The sequence below is a fragment of the Pan paniscus genome, chromosome 1 (genome assembly GCF_029289425.2).
Source record: "Pan paniscus chromosome 1, NHGRI_mPanPan1-v2.0_pri, whole genome shotgun sequence".
Lineage (NCBI taxonomy): Eukaryota > Metazoa > Chordata > Mammalia > Primates > Hominidae > Pan > Pan paniscus.
This window is the reverse complement of record NC_073249.2, coordinates 176,277,746-176,301,988: the sequence shown is the minus strand read 5'-3', so window position 1 is coordinate 176,301,988 and position 24,243 is coordinate 176,277,746. Positions and strand designations below refer to the sequence as shown.

General features: G+C 37.0%; 1 protein-coding gene and 1 non-coding gene across 4 annotated transcripts in view; one reads left to right on the top strand and one right to left on the bottom strand.

Annotated features, from left to right (window-relative positions):
• The window catches only part of FAF1 (Fas associated factor 1), a 523,666-nt gene that overhangs the window by 126,415 nt on the left and 373,008 nt on the right, over nt 1–24,243 (bottom strand). Inside the window, exons 10-12 of one of the 3 annotated variants that reach the window (XM_034964946.3) lie at nt 16,885–17,011; nt 15,851–15,989; nt 14,817–14,898 (exon numbers count right to left, since the gene is read on the bottom strand). The exons of 1 other annotated variant lie outside the window; for it this stretch is intronic. In XM_034964946.3, the coding sequence (XP_034820837.1) occupies nt 14,817–14,898; nt 15,851–15,989; nt 16,885–17,011 (348 nt within the window). The remainder of the gene's footprint in view (nt 1–14,816; nt 14,899–15,850; nt 15,990–16,884; nt 17,012–24,243) is intronic. One more of the 3 variants, XM_034964954.3, reaches the window with a different exon arrangement.
• LOC112438280 (U6 spliceosomal RNA) lies at nt 14,610–14,716 on the top strand. Its single transcript, XR_003026736.1, has one exon. It is a non-coding gene; the product is annotated as a U6 spliceosomal RNA (small nuclear RNA).

Sequence of the window (24,243 nt, the reverse complement as noted above, 5' to 3'; positions counted from 1 at the left end):
GCCCTTATTTATCAGCATGTAACATATAATTGCCATTTGAAGAGATAGAAAAATATTCAGTTCACATGCATTCTTTCTAGTTTACATTTCAGAAAATGTCCACTGTGGCTTTTCATATAGAAAATTATTCTTTCCCTTTTGCCATAATAAAAGTTGCTTTCAATAAATGACACTTGGTCTCTTAAATGTGTCTTCTGTCACAGTTGGATACTCAATGCAATAATTAAAACTAAAAACTGAAACTGAACAAGTTAATAGGTATAATAAAAACAATGGCTATAAGTAGCCATTGATGGTTTGCAACATGTTAGCTTTACCAACAATGACTATAATGATTAAAGAGCTTAAATTGTTGACTAACTTCTTGGTATTACCTCAAAGAAGAGCTGAGTTTAACAATACTCACAATTACCAGGGAAAGGAAAGATAAAATTTTATGGTAAAGACAACATACAAACCAATCTTTGAAATTCTGTCAAAGGAAAATTTCAAGGAAGCTTAGTATCTTTCCCTTCAAGTTAAATAAGAATGTGATGACAGCAAATGAAAATTTGCTGTGTGGGATTCTGAACAAAAGAAGGAAACTTACAGAAAAATATAAGGCTCATGCTGATGAAAGGCTAATGAAATCTGATGTTAGGAATTATCTAGATAAAGAATCCAAATAATAGTAATAGTAATCATCATTAAAATTATTTTCTTCAAAGGTAAATTTCGTAATAGATGAGGGTAGCCACAGTTAGGTAGATTAAGATTCTAAAAGCATCTACTATGAATAGGAGACACTGTTACTTTCACAACCATTATCTACTTTAATTTCCAGAATAAATCTTTAAAATAGCATCCTTAACCCCATTAGCATATGAGGAAACTGAGGTTTAGAAAGCGGACTTGTCCCAAATGTCACAGATAGTTACTAACTAACACAACGAGGATTGGCTCCCAGATTGTCTAACTCCAAGTCCAAGTAAGTGTTTTTTCTCTGATACTACAGTGGTAGCAGGGAAATCAACCACACTGTAGTCAAGGCTTATGGAAGCACTCATATAACATGAAGATGCCAGACTGCTTTGGACTGAGACTCAGAGACAGCTTGTAATGGGAATAAGGGCAGGACTCCTGGGTATAAGTAGCTCAGCTGATCCCACCCTGCTTCTATGTGTTAATTCATTTATTCATTCATTCAACAAGCATTTGTTGAAATGCTCTTTGTGTCAGGCTCAGCAGGAAGCAGTGGCAATAAAATGGTGAACAAGAAAGACTCGGGGTTTCTTCATCTATGTTGATGTCTGCAGAGAACAGTATCAGGCTTCTAGGAAGTTTGTAATCAGATACATTGTTAGAGAGATACTTATCTAGTAAATTCCTACTCATCCTATAAGGCTCAAAACAAATGCCTCTATGAAACCTTCCGTGATTCCCTCAGGCAGAGTTAAGAGCTTCCTTTCCTGGGCCTCTATCTCCTTCCATTAGTATTATAACTGTTTACCAGTTTCCCCTCTAGACTAAATTTCTCAAAAGAGAGAATGAGGTCTCTTTCAGTCTTCTTTGCATCTTTAAACTAGCATGGGTCCCAGCCTGTTTGATGAAAGAAACAAGAACACTGATACAAGCCACAGCCCCTTGGCAAAAAAGATACCCAATAGCAATGGCAATGTAAAATCAGTTTTAGTAAATGAATCAAGAATTCTGATGCTTTAGGGAAAGTAACGTGAACCTGGCACCATTAACAAATTCAGAGCTCTTCTTCTTAGGAGCTCTCTAACTGAATAGACAGAGGGATGTCAACCTCTAATTCAGCTTGATCGTATCTCAGCAACTACATTTAATGAGACAGTGGGAACAAGAGAGCTGTCCACTTTTAAATCAGCATATTTCTAACTAAACAATGGCAATGGCTAAATCTTTAAAATGCCTATTTCTCTCAAGAACACTGCAATGGAACATTTAGACTTTGGGAAAGAGATTAGTGATTTACATTGCTATCTCACTGATTTAATTTAAATGCTCTTCCAAACCAAACACACATGTGCCGAAGAGGCTACGAAGAAACCCAACATGCAGAGTTCCCTATAAGTGCAGCCGACAGTGTTGACTGAAACTAAACTTGGAAATCCAGGGCACTAATGCACAATATCAAGCAATAAAACGGCATCTCTTTGGCAATATTTAATTTAAAAAAGAAGAAAGAGGGAGGCGAAGATCAGGCACTGTCTGTTTTGGAGGATCAACCATTCTGCATTTCAAAGCATTGGTCCCTGCAATATCCAGGTTACTGTGCTAGAATCTCGACTATTATATCGCAGTTGTGAGAGGGAGGGCAAAGATGTGTTTACTCAGTGATTAGGCCCTTAGAATAAGCCTCTAGCTCCTAGAGAGACAGCTCACCACTTATTCATTTGGGCCAATTCACAAAGCCTAGGAAGATTAAACATCCATGCTGAGAAGACAAGCGAATGCAGACGGTGAAAAAGAAATAAAAATTCTTTAAAAACTCTGAGATGACTTCATTATTTTTCCACAAGGAAACTTTAGGAAAGTGTTTAGTTAGAGAAAAACCCACATTGACCTCTCTCTAAACCCTTAATCTTTCCTTTGTGGTGGCACTGCTTTGTGGTAAGCGACTGGCTCGCCTCGCCCCTCTTTTCACTGGAAGCTGAGAGAAAAAAGACTCTGGAGAAACAGTTTTCGTTCCAGGGACACAAACCCCTGACACTGTTAAACATGAGATGCCAGGAAAACACACTTAAAAAAAAAATTCCCACTTTAAGCTTTAGACTGAATGTGAGAAAGGAGATGATAAAAAGAGTATCACAAGAGAATCTTCAGGCTGTGGGTACCCCAAAGTAGCTTTCAAAAGGAAAACTAATAATTTTAAAATAATCTTTTCTCTGACATAAGCTTTCAACAAAAAATTTTCTGCTGCTTTTATAACAGTAAATAAGCAAAATATAAAGACTCAATAGTATGGAAGTGCTAGTAAATTTAGGCTATATAAATCTGATTAAATTACAGTCACAGATAAATGGACTCCAGACTCAGATTTCTGATTATCTTACTGAGCTCAATTAAGCACAGGCCAAAAGAGTGAGAACTGGGTTAAGCATATCAACCAATTTGGAAGAGTTGAAATGGCAAACTAATCAGAAAACTGCTTTCGTGAAGAAAGCAGTACCACAGAAAACGAGTAAGAAAATGTTTTGATTTCTATTACTATAACCAGTTTTTCCTTTGGCCCATTTAATAATTTAGTTCAATAACATTTGAAGAGTACCTATGTATTAGGGATTGAGACTATAAAGATGAATGCAACAGTTTCCTTACCCTCGAAAAGTTGTGGGAAAGAATGTGTGGAGGCAAACATTTAATTGTAGTACCATCTAACAAATGATAATATTGGGGCACTAAAAAGAATATATTTTATTTGTCCTTTCTAATTTGGCAGAGAGGGTCTAAGTCTGGCAGACCACAAAGGCAAACAACCAAGCTACATTCTCCTGATTCCCTCTCTGTAATCTAAGTTTTAGTAACACAGTGCAAAAGGAAGTCTCCAAGCTTTAAAGTAACAGAGAGCTCTGTTCTGAATCCAGTTCTGCCATTTAGCAGCTGTGTGACCATGGGGCAAATGGGTTGTTGTAAGCATCGCAGATAATGTAGGTTAAGTACCTATTTACAAGGCCTGGCCCATAGTAGGTGCTGAATGAAAGGTAGCTGTTAGGATGAAGATTCCTGAACTATCCATGCAAAATAAAGGGTTTTGAAAGCAATTTCAAGAGAAATAATGGCCATGAAAATGTATTAAAGATTAAGCTCCTTCATTTTTCCTACTGGCAATAGTGTCTGGGATGCTTATTGTGTCTCTGAGTTCGGTGCCTCACTAATCTTCACATTCAAATCCAGGAGCTAAGGTACTAAGTTGATGCTTAAGAAATGCCCAGCTGACAGCAACCAATGTGACTTGGCCTTGAGCTACAGTAGCTATTGTATTTAGACTCTTAGTGTCACAGAATCATAGAATATTAGAGCTGGAAGAAATGTGCTGTGTCTCAAAATAAGCCAGGCAGAGAGCAGATACTAAGGAAATATTTGCTGATGAACTAAAAAGAAAGGGTTGTATTTTGAGTACCAGAATATCCATAATCTGCATGTTCAATGCTTTTAAAGTTGATATGACAATTTCTGGGAATGGTACAATGTAGTTCATAGTTTTTTTCAGTGTTAAAACTATAGTATAAAATAATTTCCTTGTGTAAACTGGACCTGATTTGCTTTCTCTCCTTCCCATTTCTGTTATCCTTTTCCCTCATCATTATCATCACCATAGTAATCAGAATCATTATCACTATCACTTTTTAAGTTTGGAGATGGCTCATTGATACAAACAATGGATATAATGATACAATAAACACCTATTTATTCTTCACCTAGATTTACCAATCATTAGCATTTTGCCATATTTGCTTTATCATTCTTTTAATACTTCCCTGAAACATCTGAATGTTTGCAGACACCATGACACTTCTACCCTAAAGAAATGTCTTGAGAATAATACATTCCCTTACATAATCATCATATTTATATCACACCTAAGACATTTAATATTGTTACAATATCATCTAATATACAGTCCATATTCAAATTTCCCCCAAGTACTCCCACATGTCCTTTGTAGCTATTTTATTTATTGTTTTAAATCCAGCATCTAATTTGGATCATTCCAGTACTTGCCAACTTCTACAATGCTATTCTTGTATATGGATGTTCACAGGTACCACACAGCATACAATCATGACTCAAGATAAGTGCAATGTGAGAACACAAGCAGGAGAGTAGGAAGCCACACTATCTGGATTCAAATTCCTGCTTTGCCATTGCCCAGCTTTGTGACCTTGGGAAAGTCACTACACTTTTTTGTGCTTGGGTGGCATACAGTTCTGAAGGTCAGAAGTCTGTTAAAACTCTTTTCTAGATGGGAGTAGTGAGGAAGTAAGGCTGGCAAATCAGTAGTAATGACTAGTAATAGAGGAAGTCCTGGGTTCTAGGCATGAACATCAGATTGGCTGCTTCTTTATGAAGATGATACTTTAAAAAAATTGTTTTTAATAGAGATGGGGTCTCACTATGTTGCCCAAGCTGGTCTTGAACTCCTGGGCTCAAGTGATCCTCCTGACCTGGCCTCCCAAAGTGCTGGGATTACACACCCGGCCTGCGAAAGTGATACTTGAGCTGAATTTTAAAAGTAGGACATCAATGCTATAAGTAGAAACAAACAAACCACAGTAAAAGCAGGAGAGAGTGACTTCTCTGTGACTGAAGCTGAATTTTTCTTTTTTTTTTTTTTGAGACAGAGTCTTGCTCTGTTGCCCAGGCTGATGGCGTCATCTCAGCTCACTGCAAACTCCGCCTCCTGGGTTCAAGCGATTCTCCTGCCTCAGCCTCCTGAGTAGCTGAGATTGCAGGCAACTGCCACCATGCCCGGCTAATTTTTGTGTTTTTAGCAGAGATGGGGTTTCACCATGTTGGCCAGGCTGGTCTTGAACTCCTGACCTCAGGTGATCTGCCTGCTTTGGCCTCCCAAAGTGCTGAGATTACAGGCGTGAGCCACTGTGCCTGGCCTGAAGCGGAATTTTAAATATACGTGAGAGTGAGAAAAAGAAGAGTAAAGAAGATAAAAAACAAAGGAAAAGTTTGGGAAAGGCCCAGCAATGTCAATGGCCCCATCTGTTCAAAGAACTCCAAGCTAGTTATCTTTAAAGAGTAAAACGACCAGAGTGCAGGTTGTACTGTGAAAAGAATCACAAAACTTAGCCCTGTTTAGCTCCTGAATGTGGTTTCAGAGACCAACAGGCATCAACCAAATTGGAGAGGTTCCAAAAAGAAAAAGTCAGCTACTGAAGATGAGGAGATGCCAGGATGGTGTCTTTTTCCCCTCACTTTCTGAGCAGATGTTGGGATAGCATTCTGAAATCTTGAGGACACAGATACCTGAATCTTGCATAGGGAGCACTGTCATATGGAAGTCAGAGGGTTAAAAAAAAAAAAACAAAAAACAAAGCCTTCCCTAGGTGCAGTGGTTCATGCCTGTAATCTCAGCACTTTGGGAGGCCAAGGCAGTTGGATCACCTGAGGTCAGGAGTTCAAGACCAGCCTGGCCAACAGGGCGAAACCCCATCTCTACTAAAAATACAAAAAATTAGCTGGGTGTGGTGGGGTGCGCCTGTAATCCCAGCTACTTGGGAGGCTGAGGCAGAATTGCTTGAAACTGGGAGGCAGAGGTTGTAGTGAGCTGAAATTGTGCCACTACACTCCATCCTGGGCAACGGGGCAAGACTCTGTCTAAAAAAAGAAAAGCCTAAAGTAAAATCAAACTCTCAAAATAAGCTGACAGATGTTCATTGGGTATAGATCTTTATCAGTTTTCATTGCTTAGACTGTAATACTCAGGTAATACAATATATTTGAGGAAGGCCACCATGTGGCTAAAGTTTTTATGAATAAGGACATGAGAAGCTGAAACGATTGGCTCTTACAGCAAGTTACAGAGAAGCAGGCATGCTCTTTGGGGAGGCTGGAAGAGGGACTGGGTAGGCAAGGAAGTAGGCAGTGTCAGGCCAACTCTCATTGGTTTTCCGGGTAAACATTTAGACACAGTACAAAGGACTTTGGTACAGTAGTCTCTTAAAAGTGCAGGAAGGATTTTTCTAACCCTTTACTATTCTCTACGGGGAGGGATAACACTACTCCTAGTCAGCAATAGGCCTGTTAAACAAGCATGACAAAAGGAGTGTGAATGTCAAGTGTACTCCTCACCCCCACTTTTAGGACACTGAGGAAGAGAACAAGAACCCATAGCCTACTTATATCTACTTCCACATTCCAAAAGGTGACAGAGTATAGCAGTAAAGACTTGAAGATAAATTAATAATTTTTCGTTAAAAATATATTAATAATGCATTCTTACTGAAAATCATAAGAATTACAATGATTTATGGGTATACATGTTCAGTAGCTTTTTAATACCATCAAATATTGTCTGACAAACAGGTTTCTAAGTAGAATATTATATATTATAAAAACAAGCTGTGTTTAAGCATATGGAGTTGTATTAACTCTTTCTTTTCTTTTTTTTTTTTTTTTTTTTGAGACAGGGTCTCGCTCTGTCACCCAGGCTGGAGTGCAGTGGCATGATCTCGGCTCACTGCAAGCTCCGCCTCCTGGGTTCACGCCATTCTCCTGCCTCAGCCTCCCAAGTAGCTAGGACTACAGGCACCCGCCACCACGCCCGGCTAATTTTTTGTATTTTTAATAGAGACGGGGTTTCACCATGTTAGCCAGGATGATCTTGATCTCTTGACCTCGTGATCCATCCGCCTCGGCCTCCCAAAGTGCTGGGATTACAGGCGTGAGCCACTGCGCCCAGCCAAATGGCTGTGTATGTCTAAACTAGTAAGTTTTGAACTAATTTAAGAAATAATTTTAATATGGGCACTAAAGATTTTTGCAATTTTAATTAGGCAGATCTGATAATTGGAGAATTAAAGGCAAATTCTAAGTGGTACTAACAAATATACTATTTAGTAGAAATATCTAATTACAGAACAGCAGGTTTGGTATGGTTGTATTTATATAAACTATATCAGCTTTTTGACTGATATACATGTTTATAGATTTTTTTGAAAAATCACATTTAGAAAGTAAAAGCATTTAATAAATAGTGGTTATTTTCAGGTTTGGAATTAGGTGGTGTCATTTTCTACTTAAAATGCATCTGTATTTTCATTCTCTTACAGCAAATACATTATTTGTATAATTCAAATATATTTTTCTAAAAAAAAAATTAGCATTCTAAGTCTTATTTCACACATGTGCAGGATGCTGTCCCAGCTGTCATACAAAATTACTATAAAAGACATTGTCCTGACTTTAAGGAATTTAAATGGAAAAAATAACACAGACAAGATAAGCAGACTGGGCATATTTTCCAAAGCACAAAGAAGTTTGTTTGCCTGGTTTTCTGGATATTGTGTGGTGAGCTAGAAACTTACCAACTACAGCTGTGGCCTCAAATTTGTATAGAACTTATTTTTCTTAAAAGACAATGATGAATGATGGCATTTAGATTTCTTTCAACACGAAGCAGTAGAAATAGCATGACTTTAAAATGGGCTGATTTAAAAAAATAAATATAATAAAATTTGATAACTAAGAGCACTGTTAAACGTGAACTACTAATTTTTGTGGTAGAAATGTTCATGGGGTTCTCAAAATTCCTTTCTGAAACTGTTCCTAGAACTAGTTCATAATTGAATGAGAAAATCAGTTTTGTTATTTTACAAACATTTCTCAAATTTGTCCAAAACTGCTTAATGGCACCATCTATCTTATCCACAATACTGGGTGCATTTATGGGTAGCATCCCACTTAAGTCTCAAAACAACCTCTATAAAGTAAATACTATCATCATCATGTTTTTTCCATATTAGACATAGGCTCATTACTTGTTTAGGGCCACAGAGCTACTAAGTGGGAAATCAGCAATTGAGTACTGATTCCCTTAATTTATGTATAATATTTGGAAAAAGCACTGGTGTGAAGTCAGATCTTTGGAGCTGTAATGAAATTACTAATATCAAAGCTCAGACTCCCAAAGGGATGCTTGGGAAAGGAACAATCCTTCACATGGGAGATAAGCCCTGCCATTGAGATTTTTATTCCTGTTGATTTTTAGTTACTATAAATGTCTAATGATTCTCCAGGGTACTTTTGGTGGTGTAGAAGAAGAGAATTCAGGGACAGTAGGCATGAGAGGTGGGGAGGCCCCAAGGAAAAAAAAGACTCATCTCCGCACCGCCCCCCCCCACCCCTGCACCAAGATATGATCTTGTTCTCTTGCCCAGGCTGGAGTGCAGTGGCACAAACATGGCTCACTGCAGGCTAGACCTTCTGGGCTCAAGTGATGCTCCTGATTCAGCCTCTTGAGTAACTGGGACCATAGGCACATGCCACCGCACCTGACTAACTGTTTTTGTTTGTTCGGTTTTCTTTTTTTTTTGTAGAGATGGTGATCTCACCATGTTGCCCAGTCTGGTCTAGAACTCCTGGGATCAAACGATCCTCCCACCTTGGCCCCTCGAAGTGTTGGGATTACAGGTGTAAGTCACCATGCCCAGACTAAAAACAGATTTTAAATGTCAGCTAATGCCAGGGCATCACAGGCCCCTTCATGCCTTGGCCCCCACTGATTTTATCAGCATCATGCCTAGCAATGCAACTCCGTCCTGCATTTTTTTGCTCCAGTAATACCAAACTGGTTGTCGTTTCCTCACTTTAATCTTCCATTGCCTTTACTTTTGTTCTTCCTTCTGTTTAGAATTCTGTTATTTGCCTAAGTTTTTCTCATCATTTAAGATTCAGGTCAGAGGTACGTCCTCTAGAAATCTTCCCCCTAGGCTGGGCGCGGTAGCTCATGCCTGTAATCCCAGCACTCTGGGAGGCTGAGGCGGGTGGATCACCTGAGGTCAGGAGTTCAAGACCAGTCTGGCCAACATGGTGAAACCCCATCTGTACTAAAAACACAAAAATTAGCAGGGCGTGGTGGCACGCACCTGTAGTCCCAGCTACTCAGGAGGCTGAGGCAGGAGAATAGCTTGAACTCAGGAGGCGGAGTTTGCAGTGAGCCGAGATGGCGCCACTGCACTCCAAACTGGGTGACAGAGTGAGACTCCATCTGGAAAAGAAAAGAAAAGAGAAGAGAAAAGAAATCTTTCCCCTGAACTTCTAAGGTAGTTGAAGGTACCTCTTCTCTTTGCTTCTATGGTATATTATACTATATGGATTGTTTATATTGTTTTATTTACCTCATTAGACTGAGCAAAAGCAGGAAACCTCTATTTCCCAGATCCTTAGAGAGCATGTGATAAACATTTATAGCCCTCAACAGGATGAGTGTCCTTCATAGTTAAGGGCAAAGAAGGAAGTCATAAAACTGATCAGTACATTATCAGAAGTCAATACTTTGTCACGATATACTTAAAAGAAACATGAAAACTTAGAATAACTACTTTACCAAAGTTGGAAGCTCTGCTTCTTACAGTACTGTAAATTCCTCAAGAAAAAAGGCAAAAAGAACTATGAGTACTCTCACCACCAAGTGCTCTCAAATGAAATCAGTTTGAAGCAGTTTTCATTAAGATGGATTGAATGTGGCATCGTGAGAAACACTTTATCAAATGTAGTGTTTTACTTAGTGATTAACTATATACCAGTTGATGAAGCTCCCCAAATCCTTTGTAATCCCACCACTCCAATAAACATTTAATGAGTATATAAGTTCAAAAAGCCTAGCAGAGGATTTAAACCTTCAATCTTGTTTTTATTTACTCTTGGAACTCAATTTCTCACTTCAAGTGAAGAATGCTGGTGTTTGAGGCTCATCTGTTGCCCTGGTAAAATTAATGTACCTCCCCTCCCACAGTTTAAATTAAACATGTGATATTTAAGATGAAGAAAATTTAGTAAGAGTGCCACAGTATCCGTCATATTTGCCTTAAAATGTTTGAACATGAGCAAACTGTTTTCTGAAAAACGATTCATTCAAAAATTTTAAAAAATAATCTTGAGCAAAATCTGTTTTAACTCTCAAGTGTGAAATATGAAAAGGAGAGATGAAGTTTGATCATTAAATCCTGAAGTACAGCAGTTAGCAATGAAAACTCAAGTGTGGTGGGATAGTGTAAACCATATTTACCTGTCATGGAACATGTGAGCTCTTATTTGGTCCCTACTACTTACTATCAGTGTGTTGTAGGCAAGTCATGTAGCTTTTCTGGACTTTCTCATCTCTAAAATGGGAATATGAGGATTATATATCCCTATTTCACTGTTTGGTTGTGGAGTTCAAATGAGATATGTATAGGAACATGTTTTATAAACCACAGAGCATCACAGAATTCTGAGGTAACATTACAATTACTATACGTACACAATTAAAAGAAGATGTATACAATCTGCTTGATGACTTCAATAAATGAACCTGTTTAGATTTAATTTTGAATAATTTATCTCTCATGGAGTTAAACTTTACTTAAGTTTATAGAAATGTAATAAACTGTACATAAACTGTTGATCTGTAACTTGGAAAAGAGAAATGAGGAAAGAAAAAAGCCCTGGACAAAGAAATAAAGACATTTTTATCAGTCCAGAGAGGTCAGTGGATTTTGGTTACAAATCTAATAGGAAGCAAAATATTTAATTACATGAACCAATAATTTTTCATCTGCTAAAACATCTAGACACTAAGAAAAGCAAACAATCAATTGTTTCATTAGAAATATCCAGGAGTTAATAAACAAGAGCTTATATTCCTCAGGGGATTATCAGTCTGAATAAATCCAAATGCCAATTTACTGTACAAGACACTTAGTAAAAGTTCTTTTGTCTACGATATACTGTATTTTTAAGTGTAAGTTATCTGCATTTAAAGCTAAAATGTGTGAGGTATACATAGTATATCTTACAGAAGCTTTGGAAATGGGTTTTTAAAAATATCTATACCTATTTTGGGAGCTACAGTTTAAGTTACAAAAGGCTGTGACATTTTCTGGTTACTTCAACTACTGGTAAGCAGAGAAATGCACTATTATCAAAGAATAAGTTGAAAAATACATTATTTTAAAACTATAATTAGATATTCTTTCAAACATATTTATGTCTAATAAGTGATTGTTTAAATATAACAACATGGCCATACAATGAGACTCCATAACCATTAAAAATTATGTTAAAATAAAATATTCAGCATTATTTTACAAAGCATGTCACCTAAATCTAACAAAGCTTTTAGACCTAATATCCATTTTTCAGGAAATCAGAAAAATAATATCACAAGGAAACAATCACACAAATCCAGAATTTGGAACCATCTACAAGTCATCCGGTCTGATTTCTTCACAAAGCAAATGCCAGGGGGAAAAAATGGGGAGAGATGGCGCTTGCTTAAAAGGTATTTAAGATATCTAATACTCAAATATAACTTGTGATCCTTGAGTGGATTGTGGTTCCAAAAAAAACAGCTAAAAAGAAATTCTGGGGATGACTGGTGAAGTTTGTATATGCACTGGATAGTAGGTAATATTAGAGAATTATCGTTAATTTTGTTATATGTGAAAATGGTATTGTGATTACGTAGGAGAATATCATTATTTTTGGAAAATGCATGCTGAAGTTTTTAGGGGTAAAGTATGACATCTATAATTTATTTTGAAATGGCTTAGCAAAAAATAATAAATATACAGGATACCCTAAATGTTTCTGTGCAGTTTAAGTTTCAATAACTTCAAAAGCTTAACTGCTAAAAACTATTAAAAATTATTTGAAGTTTTAATTATTTATATTTATTTTATACTTGTTTGTTTTTGTGAATTTTGAATAAATTTTTAATTTATTTTCTGTTCCAGTCAACATTTGTCATTTTTAATCAGAGGAACTGAAACAAAAATTTATCATAAAAATTTATTCATCAAAATCACAAATCCAAATAAGTATAAAAATATAAATAAATTTCAAATGCTGCTCTTTTGTCAATCTGTAGCAGTTAATCCTTTTAAGTCATTAAGCCTTAAAACTCCATTAAGACTTTGAGATGCCTATATATGGAAGATACAAATATGGCAAAATTTTCCTAATTATTAAAGGTAGGTATAGGGGATTTGGCTATTTATTGTACTATAGTACTTTTTCTGTATTAAAATTTAAATAATTTTTTATAATAAAAAGTTAAAATACTATAAAAGAAGTTATAATTAAGAAAGTGATCATATAATATTAAAAGGTAAAAAAAGCTGTTATTACAGGATTATAACATGACTAAATTTTATACTAAAAATCCATATATATGCTCAACTAAACATACAATAATATGCAAAGAGCATAACAAAGTTAACAGTTAATCTGTGTTAGAATACTTTCTCTTTGCTTTTCAGTATTTTCTTTTTTCCTTCCAAGAAAGAATATCACCTATTATCCAGGCTGGAGTGCAGTGGCATGATCTTGGCTCACTGCAACCTCCACCTCCTGGGCTCAAGCAATCCTCCTGCCTCAGCCCCCCAAGTAGCTGGGACTAGAGGCATGCATCACCACGCCTGGCTAATTTTTGTATGATTTTTTGTAAAGATAGGGTTTCACCAGGTTGCTCAGGCTGATCTTGAACTCCTGAGCTCAAGTGATCCACTCGCCGTGGCTTCCCAAAGTGCTGGATTACAGGCATGAGCCATCACGTCCAGCCCAGTATTTTCCATAAACCTATATTTATGAACACCATAAACATATATTGCCATAAACATGCAATTCTTTAAAAACAGCCATTTTTATATAGATTGAACAGTTGAAACATAATTGCCTAAAACAGCTTTTAAAAGGGCTATTCTGCTATTCTTAGGGTAAAGAAGTTTCTTACTCTAAATTCATTAGACTGTCAATTATAGCTCTAATTTGATTAATCATCTTGGAATTTGATTTTTAAAATTTATTTTTAAATGAATTTTTCTTTGTATCAGAATTTAACATAATCTAGAAAATAGAAATCTCAGAGGCATCCTTGCACTCTGTTCTCAAATTCCTTGCCCTCTTTAATTCCAACAGCTTTCCCCTCTACTCCATGTACACACTATTCCTTCCTTCTTCCCTTTCTTTATTCCTTGATTTATTAAACATTTACTGAATTTTTACTAAGTACAGGGACATAAAGGATAGTCCCTGCCAAAAGAAAATCAAAACTCCTGGGAAGACATATGTAGAATGGATAATTATGAACACTGTGTTAAGTGTAACAATAAGAGATAAGCAGAGGGTTTTTCACTGGGAAGTGCTAAAGGGGTAGGTGCTGCCAATGTGAGAGAAGGGGAGGAGGTGGAAAAGGTAAGTTTCAGAGGAGGAGGAGTCATCCAGGTAAAGAGCAGAATGAAAGGCATTTCTAGCAGTGGGGAAGCATGAAGAAAGAGTAAGATTATGGGGAAATACAAATGGTACACTATTGCCAGATTTATTTATTAAGTGTGAGGCAGGGAATGGGAAGAGCTGAAGCTACATAGATAGGCAGGAGCCAGATTGCTGATGTCTTGACTGCTGTGACAACATACAAATAGTGATTAGAATCTTCTTGCTCAAAATTTATCTTCTAAATTCTTGTTATGGGCTTCTTCTTATAGACTTCAAGATCACAAAGTCCATTTCTATGTTTAAAACCTTTTTTTGGGGGGGTGGGCAGGGGCCCAAAGTGACTTTTGGGGAAAAATATTGCAGTTGTTAGATATATATCACTACACAGAATAATCATTTTGGGAAAAGACTAAAGAACAAGTCTATCAAGAACTAGTCATTTGCGTAACTGAAAAGAATACAAATATGTAGCTTGGTCCCGTCTAAGCACATCCACCTTTTTTCCCATTTAAAAAAAAACCCTATTTCAGTGCTTCACAAGGCCTTCTGCAAGAGCCAGCAGTACCCCTATCACATTAATGTGCCTTGTGAAATGGGTATCTTGGTGAAGACTAGGTTAACAGATGAACCAGAAACAAATAAAGTCTCCAATCTCAAAATGAAAACAGAAAACGGTGCTTGCTTCAGCAGCACATATACTAAAATTGGACTTATACAGAGATGATTAGCATGGCCCATGCACAATGATGACATACAAATTCGTGAAGAGTTCCATGTTTTTGGAAAAAAACAAAAACAGAAAACATTTAAGCATTGCCTCAGCCCTAGTGGTAAACCTGTGGGATGCACTTTTTAATCAGAAAAGGTCAAACTGTACTTACATCTCGGGCTTTCACATAGAAGGCCTCTTGAAAAGCAGCTTCTAATGAGCCAATAAAAAATACAGGATGGCAATCACCATATCTATAGGAAAAAGTGACTCTATTAATTAAAATACATTTCAAATTCACTTCAAATTTCACAAGTCTAATCAATGACTTTTAAGTAAATGTTGGGGCTAATGTCTAGTGCATACTAAACATGAAAACATTTCTTTAAAAGCTTGGAAATGAGCTTTATTGGTTTTTAGAATTCTTCTTGGCCTATACTGATATACTAAAATACTGGAATTTTAAGTACACTTAGCAAATGAATTTAATAAGTGCTATAAAACCATGCCATTTATAAGAAGAAACTCTTGGTTACTCACTTTCATATGATTTTACTAGTTACATTAGCCTTATTTTCCCACTTTAGTTCATTTATTCCAGAATTCCGATAGAAGGAAAAAACTGTTTCTTTTAAAAGTCTCCATATTATATTTCAACAGAAAATATCACTAAAACAATATCATTTACACCAAATTGAGGATTAAACATTAATTCTCTTTATATCTGAATACCTCAGCAGACTCTCAAATGCATATAAAATATTTTATATTTGACACTTAAGGAAGAAATGTAAAACAATTCCAAAAGAAAAAATTAAAGGAAAAAATTCACTTGGATTTAAAATGTTTAAAGTATTTTTAAATTTAATATTATTTTAAAGGATTTTCCATTTGACTGTCCTAAGATATACTAAAAATTACTATCCTATATCCTAGTCCTTTGGGAATATAATAAAAATATTAAATTAGGATCCATTTATTGAACGTCCATAAACATACAGAAATAAGTTGAATCTATCTCTAAAGTGGCATAAATGGTTTACTGGTTATTTATGTGTTTCACTATTAGGACTATATAAATTAACAAGTATATCCTTTGAATACTTTAAGGAGAAACTTTAAACAATCTATAATTAAAATTGCCCAAGAAAAATCACAGTAGCATAAAACAGCATCAATTTTATATAGTTAATGTCCTAACCCTACCTTGAAGAAAACTCTGCTGTAAATTGTAATAAGGCATCTCCTTCATTTTCTGCGTTTTCTGGCACTAAAAAACAAACAAAAGAAAAAACAAAAACAAAAAAACAAAACAAATAGACACAAAAAACAAACCACATAACATCTAATCCCACATATAAGAAATATATTTAATCAATAAAGAGGAAATAAAATTAAATTTTAGCTTCTGTGATATATCTGAGGGGATAGTTTAACTCAACATATATTAGATCTCATCAAACCAGAATCAAAAAGAACCTTAAAATATTCCAAGCTCATAAATTTTGAAAAACCAATGGACACAATCCTGCTAAGCATTTAAAATATGTGCCCAGTTGCCATTTAGGATTTCAATGTTTTCTTGAAATAGACATCTTGTGACTAAATTAAATTAAATGGGTCTGATATTATTTTAAAGACTTCATTAATTGGGAAAATAACCAATTTTATGTAAACATCACATCTATTTCTGCCCACAGGAGTTCTCTAATTTCACAAAGTAAATAGGCTATTATTATTTTAGTGGTCATTTTGCACGTAGCATGTCTTGTTATTCTATAGTACGCATCTTGTAAGTGGAAGTGAAAGAGATGGTACATTTAGTTTAATTTTTTCCTTCCAAAGATGGGTACCGTTGAATAGAAAAGTAACATTATTACTCTTAAAACTGATATCTCTAATAAGATGTGGGGAAACAAGTATGGGTCACAGAAAGTACACCTGTTTGTTAATCAGCCTCTAGGTTTAAAGAGAGACAGTCATAATTAATTATACATGTAAAACAAAAGTTACACTACCTTGCGTTTTTAATGAATTTTCCTAATGCACTGAGAATTTTTGAGTTTAATAAAATCTAAATTCAAAAGGCTCTGGTTCTAATGAAGAATGCCTACTCTCTATTATCTTATCTCCTCAAACCTGGAGGTCAGTAAGAGATGTTTAAGTTTAATGTTCTTCATAAGTTTGTGTACTAGAAGAAAGAATTCTATTGCTGGACCCAAAGAGCTATTAATACTCACTCATTGGAGATTTTCTCAAGGCAGATGACGCCATGCCAAATACTTCTCCATCATCCACCCCAAATTCTGTAGCATCTTCAAAGTCATCTCCATCGCTATCACTAACCATATGAACATCGGTGATTTGCTATTTAAGGAAAGTCCTGATTAGTTTCATATTGATTTTGGCCTATCAAATTCTAAGAATAAGTTATAATAATAACAACAGGACACAAGCGTTATAAAATTTTTATCAAATAAACTCATTTGCTAGAGTAAAGCTTACTATTTTTTCCTTTTAAGGCTTACATACTTCCTAAACTTTCTGTGATACCTGTAGACTGAAGGTCTCCAACCTTCGGGAAATGAAGAATGCTTACAAACTAAATAAAGACAGGGATTTTTGTCTTTTTCCCCAGCATATAGTATACAAGTAAGTGCAAAACAAATGAGAAAATGGGTACAACTGGAGAAGTCAGAGACAAAGTAAGTTATGAGTCTCTCAAAAAGCTCACACTAATTTATATTTGGCAGGTGGAGGCAATGGTAGCATTTCCAAACTTTCCACTTCCTTACTGCAGTGGTTCTCAGGTTTCTCTTTGTGAAATATGGTACACTATCCTCACACTGTTATGGATAACATGAAATACACTACATATGAAAGCTCTTTGTAAACTGAAGATGAGATGTAATAAAAATGTTTTACATATGAGTTGTAATAATAATGTTTTAATTCAGTAAAAATTACTGAGAATTTACTACCTGCTGAGCACTGATAAATATGCTCTGTTTATTTTGTTTTCAGCAACATCAATTGAAAAGGTATTAAAAACATCTGCTTCAAAGAACTAGGCTGTTATTCTCTAGGTTAGAATGTGATTCTGAAATACTGAGATATAAAACTTTTGGACTGGGCTGTAAGTACTGCTGAATATTCATGCCTTAGGTAAGAAGACGGTCCAAGCAAGATATCTGGCTACATGCTTGTCTGTCCTATGTTCAATAAATAAAGTCTATAAATATTACTTAGTAAATAAAATTTCTATCTTTTAAAATGTGGCACTATGTACTTAAGTTATAAAATGGGGAAACTGATCCTTCAGTCTATGTAGAATAACCTAATATAACATAAATATTTTGCCAGAAAAGCATTAATAGAAACAAAATATAAGACTCATAATTAGCCTGGGCATCATGGCCAGGTCTATCTCTACAAAAAAAAAAAAAAAAAGAAAAAAGTCTGGCATGATGGTGTGCCGCTGGTCCTAGTTACTTGGGAGGCTGAGGCAGGAGGATCACTTGAGCCCACGAGGTCAAGGTTGCAGTGAGCCTTGTTTGCACCACTGCACTCTAGCCTGAGTGACAGAGTGAGACCCTGGCTCAAAAATAAAAGACTCATAAAAATTTAGCTAGAGGGAATGTCAGAGGTCAGACAGTTGTTGAATCATAGATTTTAAAGCTGGAAGGATCTTAAAAATCTGTCATCGGCGGTTTTCTAACTTATTTTCATAGGGTTACCTCCCTCCCCTAGGCCCAAACAAAATATTACAATACATAAAAGTAAGACTACTCTGGTTGATACAGGGAGAGGTCAATGGGGAGCTTAATGCTCCTGGAGTTGGCCTTTTCTTCCTTGTATCTGTTGACACCTGGGGTATAGCCAGAGGATCTCAGGACCCCATGAAACACTTTTTAAAACTGCTGATCTAGTGATTCTAAGAGTTCCAAATGAGGAAGTCAAGATATTTCTCATTTGACTTAGTGTCAGATGTCAGCATTTCCTCCTTGGGCATACCCAAGCATTAATGCAGAGAATCATAATCATATTTTCCCTCTCAACTTTAAGACAATCTTTCTAATGCTTTGAATAGACAAGATAATGAAGATACATTTGTTGCATGAATAAATAAATGGTCCTTCCCTGAAGCATTTACCTGCCATCTTAACTCTACTTCTCACGGAAACACTGGTCCTCCTCCCTTAATAGTTTGTTCGTAGATCTAAGATCTCCTCCTGGTTTAAGCTAGTCAACAGCTTAAAAATCCACAATGCTTTCTCATTTTAGAGCAGTGAAAGAGCCTCCTCCACAAAACAACACATTTACTAGGACAACAGTGCTTGAGTTCCCGCTGTGTTTCAGGTAGTCAAATATCTGGAGAATGAAGTTGCCTTTAAATTTGAGGCTTAGTCTTAAATAGGTAAAGCCTCAAGATTTACAAGATATACCACATGTTCTTTTACAGTGCCTAGCCAGATTCACAGGCAACTGAAAAGAAACAAAGGATGAGTATGACAAATCTTCTCACATCCTCTATCAGGTAAGCTATCATCTCAGTCTTTGCTTAATCTTGCCTAGTACTCACCCCCTCCTTTGAGGCATCAGGTTAAGAACAAGGGGTGGGAGACACAGGGGAGAAAAAAGGGAATGTTCTATATATACTTCTTTCTATACTTACCCCTTTTACTTTACTGTCCCACATCCATCCTCTTTCTCCAAATCCTGTTCAATAAATTAGCTCCTTCTATAACAACAGGACCTTACTTCATACTAAGATAGTGATTTTAATATTCTCCATGTGTCTCCATTATTCGTTTTCCCTTCACAAAGTAGAGAATTCCCAAACCTCTTAAAATTCCAGAAAACAAAAACCTATAACCACAACATCTTCAAAGGGAGGTATCTAAAAAGCCAATTTTGTTGAAAAAAGTATATTTCAAATATGAATTATTGAAATATCTGCAAGAATGAACTACTTAATTATGTATAAGGAACTCCCAGTCTCTTCATATTTTCTTATCAGCTATCTAACAGGTTAGAAAAAGCTTTTTCTAAAAAATAAGATAAACAAACTTTTTTTCATTAATGTTTGCTGATGAGAATAGATAATCTCTTGGTATCTGTCATGGCTGCCCTAAAATTCTTTAAATCCAGAAAAAGTATTTATTCATAATTTTAAAAACAGCTAAAAAATTAGTGATTATGTTTATTGCATTCATTTATTACCTTTAACATTTAACAAACATTTACAAATCACTGTTAAGTGCTACGCTCTTTGGACCTATGTGGAAGATACAGTATATCCTCTCTTAAGGAGCACCATATATTATACACAGAGTGATTAGTGCTATGACATGTAAATTCAGAAGAGAGGACCTAAATCATAGGGGGCAGGAATCAGGAAAAACTTCCTGGAGGAGATGATAACTAAACCATTTAAGGTAAACATTTAGAACTCATAACTGGCATTAAAGCAAGCTTATAATTGAAATAGATGTTCCTTTCAGCAACATTCACCAACTACCTATTATGTCAAGGCACTATGTTAAAAACTAGGTATGTCAGCCAGGCATGGTGGCTCATGCCTGTAATCCCAGCACTTTCAGAGGCTGAGGCAGGCGGATCACTTAAGGTCAGGAGTTCGAGACCAGCCTGGCCAACATGATGAAACCCCATCTCTACTAAAAACACAAAAATTAGCCTGGTGCGGTAGCAGACGCCTGTAATCCCAGCTACCTGGAAGGCTGAGGCAGGAGAATCACTTGAACGTGGGAGATGGAAGTTGCAGTACGTGTCACTACATCCAGCTAATTTTCATATATTTTGTATAGACAGGGTCTCACTATTTGCCCAGGCTGAATGTGAACTTATTTTAAATTATTTGTCAGGCAATTCGTGTATCTCTAATTCTTTAGGGTCAGTTACTAGAGTTTATTGGTTCCTTTGGTGGTATCATCTTTCCCAAATTCCTTATGATCCTTGTATTATTGCAAAGGTGTCTGTGCATTTGATGAAAAAGTTACCTCTTCTAGACTTTATGGGCTGCCATCAGTAAGGAGAGACCTTCACCTGTGGGTGTGGAGAGAGGGTAGGGAAGGAGAGAGGCACTCTGGGGCATGCTGTGGCACGGGGTCTAAGGGCACAAGATACCAAGTGGTGTGTGTGTGTGGTGACTTGAGGTCTAGGGGGGACACTGAGCCTTGTCAGCTTAGACAGTTAAGAGTCTGTGACATTGGCACCTGTGTGATCCTTGACGGCAAAAGTTGTGGGAGGTCTGCAGAGGCTGCAAGGGCTACTGGAGTCCTCTGCTATGCCTCTGTGTCCAGCAACAAAGGGCCATGGCTAGCAACAATGAAGGCCAGAGCCAGTGAAATGCACATCCTCTGGTGTAGAGGCTGGCTGCAGACATGCCTCTGGCAGCAGATCCAGATGTAGCCTCATGCACTGGGGTAAGTGCTGGAGACAGAAACAGGAGATGGGCAAGACTGTAAGAGCACATGTGGGATGATCAGGGCTGGAAGCTTGCTTATGCTCAATTGCAGGGACCAGCTAGGGTTAGGTGACAGGAATCAGACTATCTGTGTATATGTGGGCAGCTGCAGGGCCATCTGTGATTGCAAGCACAGTGGTAGGGGCAGGAGCCAAGGGGCAAGATCACCTACTTATAGACATAAAACTGTGACAGCCAGGGCTGGCGGCATGCAGTAGCCTAGCTGCTGGGGTAAGCCTCAGGTACATGTAGTGGTGGGTTTGAAGCCTGTGATGAGTGGTCACAGAGCTGTTTTCAGGCACACATGCAGTAGCTGTGTTGTGTCCCTGGGCCAAAGAACCCACGGAGGCAGCAGCTGGGGTGGCTCTGGGGAGGAGGGATTTCAGGTGCTTAAGCATCTGAAAAATACGAAGTCTGCTGAGGAGGGATTCTAGACCCAAGCAGGAGCAGCTCAGGTGACTCCAGGTGGGGAAGGGAGAGGAGTGGTAGGTCACACACCCAGAGACTGTCAAGGCTGCTGGGCTGTGTTCCCAGGCCAGAACAACTACAACAGTAGCAGTCTTGCAGCTCTGGGTCTTTGCCCATTTTTTAACTGGGTTGTTATATTACTTAGTTTTAGGAGTTCTCTATATTTTATAGACATTGATCCCATATCAGATGTATGATTTGCAAATATTTTCTCCCATTCTGTGGGGTGCCTTTTTAACTCCATTGCTAGTGTTTTTTGATGCACAAAACTTTTTAATTTTCACAAAGTCCAATTTCTCTATTTTTTCTTTTGTTACCTGTGCCATTAGTGTCATACCAAGACATCAATGCCAAATCCAATGTCATAAAACTTTTGCCCTATGTTTTCTTTTAACAGTTGTATTGTTTTAGATCTTACAGTTAGGTCTTTCATATATTTTGAGTTTATTTTTGCATATGATATTAGGTAAGGGTCCAACTTCATTCTTTCACATGTGGATATCCAGTTTTCCCAGTACCGTTTGTTGAAAAAACTTCCCTTTCTCCATTGAATGGGATTAGTGCCCTTGTCAAAAACCATTTTATCATAATATGCTGGTATGCTGGGGCTCTCTATTATATTCCATTGGGCTATATGTTAGTCTTTATACTAGCACTGCACTGTTTAGATTACTGTATCTTTTTACTAAACATTGAAATCAGGAAGAGTGAGTCCTCCAGCTTTGTTCTTTTTCAGGATTGTTTTTGGCTATTCAAGGTCCATTGAAATTCCATATGAATTTTTGGATAAGTTTTTCTATTTCTGCAAAAAACCACCATTGGAATTTTGATAGGGATTTCTGTAGACTGCTTTGGGCACTACAATATTACGCCTTCCAACCCATGTACATGAAATGTGTTTCCATTTATTTATATCTTCTTTACTTTTTCAGCAATGTTTGGTAGCTTTCATAGTAGAAGTCTCCTGCTTCTTTTATTAGTTAATTCCTAAGTATTATTCTGTTTGATGCTTTGTCATTGGAATTGTTTTTCTAATTTTCTGTTCAGCTTGTTGACTGTTGGTTTATAGAAATGCAAGTGATTTTTGTGTGTTGACTTTGTATCTTGGTATTTTGCTGAATTCATTTTTTAGTTCCAATAGTTTTTTTAAAATGTAATCTTTGGAGTTGTCTACATATAAAATCATCCTCAGTGAACAGAGATTATTTTAATTCTTCCTTTTATTTCTTTTTCTTTTTCTTGCCTAATTGCCCTGGCCAGAACTTCCAGAACTATGTCAAATAGAAATGGTGAAAGGGGTCATCCTTGGCCGGGCACCATGGCTCACGCCTGTAATCCCAGCACTTCGGGAGGCTGAGGCGGATAGATCACCTGAGGTCAGGAGTTTGAGACCAGTCTGACCAATATGGTGAAACCCTGTCTCTACTAAAATTACAAAAATTAGCCGGGTGTGGTGGTGTACTCCTGTAGTCCCAGCTACTCGGGAGGCTGAGGCAGGAGAATCACTTGAACCCAGGAGGCGGAGGTTGCAGTGAGCCAAGATCATGCCACTGTACTCCAGCCTGGGCAACAGAGCGAGACTCTGTCTCCAAAAAAAAAAAAAAAGAAAGAAAGAAAGGGGTCATTCTTATCTTGTTCCTGATTTTAGAGAAAAAGTTTTCAGTCTTTCACCCTTGAGTATGATGTTTGCTGTGAGTTTTTCAGATATGTCTTTCATTATGTTGAAGTAGTTTTCTTCTATTTCTAGTTTTACCATGAAAGGGTGTTGAATGTTGCCAAATGCAGATGATGACGTGTTTTTTTCCTTCATTCTGTAAATGTGCTGTATTACATTGAGGATTCCATTATCTCTTGCTTGCACTAGTACAACAGACTCATACCTGATTTCTCTGTCTTCTGTCTTGTTTCTCTTAAATCTAGCCTGTGCACAGCAGAGCGCTCTTCACTAAACTGTGTATTTGTGGGGAGATATCACTCCCCACTTAAAAGTCTTTTACTGCTGGCCAGGTGCAGTGGCTCATGCCTGCAATCCCAGCACTTTGGAAGGCTGTGGCAGGTGGATCACGACTTGAGGTCAGGAGTTACCAGCCTGGCCAACATGGCGAAACCTCGTCTCTACTAAAAATACAAAAATTTCACCGGGCATGGTGGTGGGTGCCTATAATCCCAGTTACTCAGGAGACTGAGGCACGAGAATAGCTTGCACCCGAGAGGTAGAGGTTGCAGTGAGCCGAGATCGCACCACTGCACTCCACCCTAGGCAACAGAGCGAGACTCAGAAAAAAAAAAAAAAAAAAAAAAGGCTTTTACTGCTTTCTACAGTTCCAAATTCTCAATGTGTCATACAAGACTTACTCACTTTCACCTCATCTCTTATCTTCCTTTTCCCCCGACTTTCTTCTGCACTAACAGCAACCTACACTTATCTCTTCTCATTTGCTACATCAAATCATGCTTTTTTTCTCTGAATGGAATGAATGGAATATGATTCCTTTGATTCTTTATTTGGCTGTGACTCATTCTTTATAATCCAATGTGGATGTCACCTCCTCTAGTCTTTTTTTATTTCCTTTATTTAAAAAATATTCATTTACAAATAACTATTCTGTGTCTGTTACATGCCAGGCACTATGCTAGGTGTTAG